This window comes from Protobothrops mucrosquamatus, unplaced genomic scaffold (genome assembly GCF_001527695.2).
Source record: "Protobothrops mucrosquamatus isolate PMUCROS unplaced genomic scaffold, P.Mucros_1.0 scaffold1565, whole genome shotgun sequence".
Taxonomy (NCBI): domain Eukaryota; kingdom Metazoa; phylum Chordata; class Lepidosauria; order Squamata; family Viperidae; genus Protobothrops; species Protobothrops mucrosquamatus.
The window spans coordinates 174,383-183,202 of NW_015387732.1; the positions used below are offsets into that span (position 1 = coordinate 174,383).

The 8,820-nt window shown below is 35.9% G+C and overlaps 1 protein-coding gene across 1 annotated transcript in view; it reads right to left on the minus strand.

Annotated features, from left to right (window-relative positions):
- Window positions 1-8,820, minus strand: part of CNTLN (centlein) — a gene marked incomplete at its 5' end in the record, with an annotated part of 158,722 nt that overhangs the window by 81,117 nt on the left and 68,785 nt on the right. Inside the window, one exon of the mRNA XM_015822430.1 lies at window positions 5,845-5,970. Within this exon, the coding sequence (XP_015677916.1) occupies window positions 5,845-5,970 (126 nt within the window). The remainder of the gene's footprint in view (window positions 1-5,844; window positions 5,971-8,820) is intronic.

An 8,820-nucleotide genomic window follows, 5' to 3' on the forward strand; every position in this document is an offset into this window, starting at 1 on the left:
CCACAAGAACGAAAAGCATAACAAAATTACAAAAACAATCAAAGCAACAGCAGTTTTTCTTCTCCAGCCCCAAACATTTCTCATATTGAGTATTAGGTAGAAGATCCAATAACAGAAGATCCCTTTCTGTATTGCATTTGCCTCCAAATTAAAATTCCAGGCTCATCGTAGCAGCTTTCCTTCAAAATCATGCTTAAATAAATGGGCGTATGTATGCTTTGAGATAAATGAAAGCAATAGTTAACAACAGAAAGGATTTTGGCAGAATTTTAATTTTGACAGTAGAATTGACATAATTATTTAATAACAATGGTTACATTTTTTTGCTCGTATTCTTGGAATTGTGATTGGGGGAAACATGATATGGTTGAAGAGAAATAATTAAGGAATGCTTTGTCTCTTCTCATTTAGTAAGCTGATCTTTCCTGTCCTTTGCAGGCAAAGAAAGAGGCCTCATAAACGAAACCAATCACTTTTTTACTGTTTGCATTTCTTTTATCTTGTTACTTAACATCACATTCATTACATCACATATGTAATTAATTACACAATTAATTGGTAATTGGTAACACAATTAATTGGTTTTCTCTTTGCTCTATGATAGGTAGCATTGCTTTAAGGCAGGTATAAAGTATGAAAATGGCCTTAAGAGAGAGAATAACTGGGTATATAAGCATGATTCATCAAATAAAAACATTACAATGGCCATATTATTTGCATTTATCACCTCAAATAACAATCTACTAAGAAGATGCTCTCTTTCTCTCTGTTTTTACGTGCAGGCACGAGCACAAAAGAATGATGCTATTTCCAATATTTTTAATTAACTATAGAAAATATTATATAAATTACATGAGAATTATTGAGCCAAGTCAGACAAGCAAATAGGAACAGAGCATGGGAAAGAGAGGAAAATTTAAATTTCACAGAAAAATCTATTCAGAATCAGAACTATGAATGTGAACTTTTCAGTGTGTTTATTGAAAGAAAATAGGATTCCTCTTCCTCCATGTTGGGACATGGCATCTTGAGATATGATATTGAGCGATCATAAAAGGTATTTGTTTTATAGCAAATTTTCCCCGGAATGGGAATTAGAACCACATATCTTTTTAAAGAGCTCAGTAGCTACAAAAAGGATATAAGTACACAGCGGTTTTATTAAGAATGCTCCCTGACCTTAGCGCTTCTCAAAACAGGCACAATACAGTACAGACTAATACTTATTTCAGAATATATATGCCAGAGATATGGCCATTTCAGTTTTGAAGGGATTCTGTACACTGCAAAACTTATTTATAATTGCTGTAGTACTGAAGATAGTAGTTCCGAGACATCCCTAAATAAGCATCTAAGATACTGTTCTTAGAAGTACAAATCTAAATTGCTGCTTTAGAGTCTAAAATTTGTTATAGATATATAACAAAAAAGGCAAAAATGATGTTAAAAAGAAGGCAAAGATGACAACGAAGGAACTGTTAATTAGTACAGTAAGAATACAATATATCCCTGATTTAATGGACTTTATTTACCAGACTTTGGGTGCCTAAAGAAAGCATGAATAAAATCCCATTTAGATATAACTGACTTTCTTTTTCAGTGTACACATTGGTCTGTTATTCAAAGTTTTAAAATATACTGCTCACAAAAATAAAGGGAACGCAAACCCCTTCAGTTCCATGGTAAAATGTTCCCTTTATTTTTTTGAGCAGTATATTTTATTCCACAGCCAAAAAGCCGTTTGGAAGAAATCCGAAATTTAGGTTCAGTACATTTAGTTTTTTTACCCATGTCTGATAGTAAAAATCTTTGAAAAACTTATTAGATATTAGCATCATGCAGCTTTTCTATTCAAAATAGTGATCAAAATTCAAGTTGGATAAAATGTCTGAGATAACGCATTAACAGGTGCTACTGAAATCTCCAAAGCATTATCAAAAAAATATACTCACTATGTTTTTCAGCAGTGACCACTAATCGTTCAAAATCTTCATGGAAAATATAATCTTTCTAGTAATGTTACCAAATCTGGCCTACACAAAAGGTCAGACAGCAAATACTGTGGATCACAAAGACCCAGTAACTCTTAGTCTTTACTATCATCCAAATACTATCATCTGAATTTTTGCAGCCCAAATTTAAAATCAAACTTGTAATAGTTGATAGTTGTTTTAAATTGAAATAAATTTGAAGACTGACCAGTGTCCATTTTAGAGATTAGGAATTTATTTCAGATTAATCATAGTACAATTTTAAAAAGTCTCTGAATAAATGACCAAAGTTTAATTTCTGCTAGAATTACTGAAGCTAGTTGTTAAGGTGCTGATCTAGAAAATAGGAGACTGAACTTAAGGCCTGCCTTACGAATGAAAGCCAGATAGGTAACTTTGGGCCAATTTCTGTCTCTCACTTCACAGAGTTGTTGATGTGGGAAAGTAGGAGGCAGGATTATTAGGTATATTCACTGATTTCAGTTAAACTGAGAAGGGGGGGAGGGAGAGACAGATAGAAAAACTCATCATCATCATCATCATCACCGGTGGATAAAAAGATAGGTGGAGAAAAAATACCAAATTGAGTCTAAACATCTAAACCAGAGGTCCCCAACCTTTTGGGCACCAGGGACTGGTTCCGTGGAGAGAGGTTTTTCCACGGACTGAAGGGTGCGTAGTTTTGTGTGGTGCCTGAATCTCGTGGATGGGACTTTGCTTGTTTGTGCGGCCCGGTTGCTGGCATGCCATGGCCCACTACTGGTCCACGGACCGGAGGTTGGGGACCCCTGACCTAAACATATGATTGTGTGACCAACCATAATAAATGAAGTTAAGACAAATTGAACTGTGGAAATACCATCAAAGAGATAAATATCTGCAGCATAGTTGTGATACAATACACTACTGGAATTATGTATACATAAGCTGAATTGGACAGTTTGGATCAGGGGTCTTCAAACTTGGCCCTGGCTGAGGAATTCTGGGAGTTGAAGTCCACAAGCCATAAAAGAGCCAAGTATGAAGACCCCTGATTTGGATGGGAAAATACCCTGATTATTTACAATGCATTACATCCCCCTAGTGATATTGATAGATTATACCTGCTCCACAGAAATGAAGGTAGAGATTAACTTCAAGTCAAAAAAACCATTGAAGAAGAAAAGCATGCATGGGCTGATGATGTAAAAGACAGCCAAGAACAAGCATTGGAATGTTCCAATAAAAATTGGAATTTATTGAATATACAGAATACGAAATGTGAATATTGAAACAGTGTAATAAAAACACGCTTGGAATACTGCAAGGAAAAGCATTCCTTGCTCAATTTTACAAAATATCCCAGGGGAAAGTGGATACAGATAAAACATGGCGATGGCTTACAAATGGAACATTAAAAAAAGAAACTGAACGTTTGATTTTGGTTGCTCAAAAGCAAACTGTTCAAACTAATGCAATCAAGGTCAGGATTGAAAAGTCATCAAATGATTCAAAGTATAGATGCGTTAAGAAGCAAAGAATGAGTAAATCATTTTTTCGGCTCATGCAAGAGGATCACACAAACTGATTATAAACAATAACATAACACAGTGGTCCAAATGATTCCTCTGAATATCTGTAAAAAGTATGTATATAATTATTCCAAAACCAAGGTCATGATCTTTGCTTAGTGCCCTAATATGCATGTTTGGTGACTAAATAACCATGTAATACAGCAAATCAAGACCTTTAAATACTTCTCCAAAGGAGTGCAGCATATAACTGCAGTGATTAAAGTCTCAATTATGTTCATAAGTTGAGGACTACCTTAATATGCCAATACAGTATAACATTCTACATCCTTGGAAAGAATTCAGTGCTAACACAAGCCAAAGAACTGGCAAGTTTGATTTCACCTTGTTATATTAATACAAATAATAATACAATAGTTTTCATTATAAACTTCCTTGTGCTTCTTCCAACAACATCAAGATTTCAATCAATCCAGTGTTGTTCAACAGTGCTTTGTTTCTGTGTGTGGTCTCAAAAAGAAATATCAGCATAATGTATGGTCCAAAACATATTGCCAGAATAGAATATCCATATTGACTGCCATAGCATGATTTTGTGGTCGAAATTATTATGTATTTATTGAGCAAATATAATTTCAGTGTCATGGTTCCGATAGATGAGACCAGTAAAAGCAGAACTCCAAGGCAAGAGGTTTCCTTAAAGAATATATTTATTGGCTATAAAGTATGGGCACTTTCAAAAGTGAAACCAAGTCTGGAGTTCCCTCCCAAGTGTTACAATGTTACAAAGTTGAACTTCCCACCCCAACACTATGTAATTATCCACGTTCCCCAATAGAATACTTTGGCGGACTTTCTCACGGAAAGCTCAGCCCGTCAAGTCAAGCAGCAATGACCTTGGATCCCATGGGACAATTTATTGTTTAATCTAACCTTAAAACCACTCATCCCCCCTCCCAGCACTGTGGCAACCGAAAAAGAAGCAAAAATGGCTTCAGCCAAGATCATTGCAGTGTTGACATTCAGAAGTTTGAAAAAAGCACTATATTTTTAATTGTAAGGTATTCAGAATCTCCATTGAGAGGGTCCTCATAGCAGCTACATTGCTAAAGATTATGATCCTCTCCAGAAATCTTAAGACCAACTTTCAAATTTCCTAAGACAGTTATGTTTATTGGGAATTCTGAGATTCATGGTCACAATTCTGGAAAGCTCCATATTTTCCAACAAAGCTCTTATTGTCATAATTGACACAAAAGGAAAACATACGATGTTATGAAATTTATTTTATTATGGTAGTTCTAACAGCTAAATGAAGAGCAATCTTTAAAATTCCACTGTTGTGCTAATATTCTGATTGCTTTAAAAATGCAGGCACAAGCCCGAGAATTACAGGGATGTCTCAAAAGAACAGAAAACTGTTCCGAGTTTCAAGCATGCTCATTGCTAAATTACAAAATCAACTTGACAAAGGACATTTTAAAACATCATTAAAAGGCTAATTATGCAATGCCAACCAACTTCCTTTCGTCTAGTATGAAAGGGAAGCTTCTTATTTTACCAGGGTGAATATAATCGTCTATGAATTATAAGATCAAAGAAGCAAACTGGATGTTTTCTAAAGTAAGAATTCCTTCACCAAGTTTTACCCTTACCACAGCTAAAAGAGCTGTGAAAGGGATCAGCACTAAACCCGAAGGACAGGCTGTGCACAGCAAGAAAGAGAGCAACTCCCCCGTGCTTTTTGCAGGTCACTCTGAAGGCCCATGTTAGCAGATCTACTCCAGACCCTTAACAGGCGGCTTTGCTGCTACCAGTAATTAGCTTGGACAGCTCTGGCTCCAAGAGTAGCAGCAAGGCTACACCATAATGAGCTCAGCTGGGATTAGTAGGACAGGGCAAGGAACCAAGAGAGCTGAGGCATTCTGCATTGCGTATGTATCAAGGAGATCAAACAAGGATGGCTGGCTAGGTTATCCCCTCACCACCTCATTCCAAAAATGAAGCACGGCAGTGTGTAAAATACAGGCTAATGAAGAGCGACACCTCCAACAGATGAGAGCCACATTAATTAACACAATCCCTAGCTCATGCAATACTGTTTCATTTAGTGCTAGCAAACTTATTGTCACTGATTTAAGAGTGGGATATGGAGGGAGGGGGCATAGGGAGAGGCTAATGTTTTGCTTTCCTATTTCTGGCAGAGAAAGATGATTTAATTGTAGGTATCTGGAAGGAATTCTTTGTTTCGCCCTCAGGACTCTACAAGGAGAGGATAAGCATATACAACCACACATTTCTAAATGTATATGTATTTTTTAAAATAAAATAAAAAGACTCACTTTTCAATCAACAGCTTCTTGTGTTCTTTTTTAAAGTATGCCAGTTCGTTCCATACTGCATCAGAATTTTCTTGACGCAGATGCTGAGGATCTGAACGCTCTTTTCCATTCTTATTGTTTCCAGGCCTGTAAATTTAATGAAACAATTTTCTGTGAAATAAATCACTTTTAAATGCCAGGTTAAAAAAAAAAGCAAAGCTTCAGCACTTGATATTGCTATATTTAGTGAAATTATTGAAGCTCTCCTAAACGTTGATCTAAATAAATAAATCTTAAAGATGATAAATTGGAGATAGGATGCCACACTTGAGACTTGATATGTTTCTGATAATAGTGTAATCTCTCTCATTTAATTAAAAGAGAGAAATAAAAGGTAAAGATGTCAGAGATTCAGTCTTAGGGAAAGGTTTAGAATTATGAATACTAAAAATTCTTTAACTAAAGCAAACTCCTGAATAAAGAATATAAACTTGTCCTATTTTGAAGCAGAAGAATACTAAATACTTTAGAATCCTATATTAAAACAGAGAAACAAGGTGGAAGAAGAAGATGGTTATTAGAAAAATGCAAGAAAGTGAATTTTTCTACAGAATTAAGAAAAATGCCAAAACATCTATTAATCTGTGGATCTGAAAGTTGAGAAAATCAGTGAAAATGTAAAATCTGAATGATTTAAAAGGCCACCACTTGGAAAACCAAATAGTTAAATAGTTACAGACAACTGTGAAAACAAGATAGAGATTATTTGGATAAAGAAAATTGTTGTAGCAGCAATGGCCAGAAATATTGGAAATCAATAATAAAAAAAGGTTATGGTATTAACAGCTCCCATGCTTAGAATCTGGATCACACGGAATGAGCCAAGCTAACAGAAATTTGACAATAGAGTTGGGTAAAAGAACTCATAGTGATCCTTAATAATTTCCTCTAGAAACAGACAACACAAATTCAACCCAGTTGACAATAAGAAAAAAATAATGTAGTATCTATAAAGTATAGGAAACAGATGGAGTAGCTCTGCAATCATTATTTACTATGTGTTTGCTCAGAACACTTCTACTACCTCAAAACAAGGAACTGTACATGGGAAGCAAATGCAAAGACAGTGATGTGCTTGAAAAAAGCAAGTCTACTACCACAAATCTGTGAATTTTAAAACTAGCATATTGAAATGGTATCCAACGTTATGAAAACAGATATTAACAGTCATGCATCAACAGTCATGCATCAATTGTTTTAATTATGATATTTAACATTCTATCTGACTGATAATCAAAACAGGGCGTTCTAGTTGTGTAACTAATTAAAATCTTTGCTCAATATGAAATTCTTTGGATGGCATTGAAGAAAGTTTTATCTTTCAGTCAGTTCTTTCAAGGCTACAGAAATGTTAATGTACAATTACATCTTGATTAAAAAAAAGATTCTAAGATGGTGGCACCTGCATTGGCTCTCAAAGGTGAAAAAGTTTTGGAGGGATATAAGGGATATAGGCCACATGATTGGGAAGGCTTTAATGTGTTTGAACAATGTGGTGGGACTCCCTAGAGACTAAAATGGACGTTCTGAAACTTGAGCTGGCCACGAACAAGGAGTGTATATCGGAGGTGGTGACCCTTTGAGAGCTGTATGCAATGAAATTTCATTTTGGTGTATGCCGATTGGTGTACATTCAAAGTGACAATAAAGTTGTTGTTGTTGTTGTTGTTGTTGTTGTTGTTATCTCCTTAATACTAGTTTTATGCCTGAGAATAGTTCAACTGTTTTAAGTGCTTCTCAGTAGCATGCAGCCACTTCTTGGTTAACAATTTCTTTTGTTACTGACCATTCACAAATATGATTGTAATAATTGGGTTAGGGTTTCCAACCTATATGCGCATTTATGACCACATTTTGTGCACTTGACAACAAAAGCCTTCAGTGTGAAAATGATTATGGTCTGGTCAGGTTCTGGTAGCAGTGTGAGCGAGCTGGAAGTTCCAATTAACTAATTAAAGGGAAAAACCGGGTCAGGAATAGGACCTCATAAGAAAGAATTTTGTCTGAATGAGATAGCAGCAACCAATGATCTTCGCAGTCTGTCTCTCTCTTCCACTCCCCTCTGTAACAGACACACAAGTTCACTTAGCTACCATTTTGGTTAACAGCAAAATTGTTAGAATGGATCATTGATTACTGCAACAAAATTGCTATATGTACATAGATGGAAAAATTCAACTCTATCCACTGTGTAAGCAAGGTGAAATTTAAAGATCTTGCTGAGATGGATAAACTAACTTTTTGGATTAGAGTAAAGTCATTATCTACATTTACTGGTAAATGGAAACCTTCTATGGACTTTTTGCATAAAAAAAATGAACTTGTGATTTATGGCTCAGTATCACGATGTAACCTTATAGAAAACTGTACTTATAACTCCTGCAAAGAATATTGAAAGCCACTTTGCATCTTTTCTTTCTTTTCTTGCACTTTTTGCTTCCCCCCACTTTTTCTTCCTTATTTTCTATTACTTTGTGTTAGTTTTTATCTTTAAATTTTTTAAGGAAAATTATAAAATGAAAAAGTTCTCCATTAGTTATTCATTTATGGTTCTATATCAATCATGAAAGCAAAGTACAATTATAGTAAATTAAAAAATATATAAATAACATTACTGTCATGACCGTCCGTTGACGACTGAGAATAACCCAAGACGCAGGTACGATGTGCATTCAAGAGCAGTTTATTCACTCTGAAACAAAGTCAGCACTGGGAGTGGCTTTCTCCCAGTGCTGTAAATAGAGGTACCACGCCCCTTCCTCCCGCCCCCAGCCACAAGCCAGCATCCGCCCTGTCCTTATTAAAGTTCCCTTAGCCCGACCCCGCCCCTCCCCAGAGTCCGTCCCGCGCCATTGCCTCGCCAGGTCTTCCGTTTCCGCAGCTCCCTGATCGCCAAAGTCCCGGGCCGGATGTACAGGCTCTGCAGCTCCCCCTTGG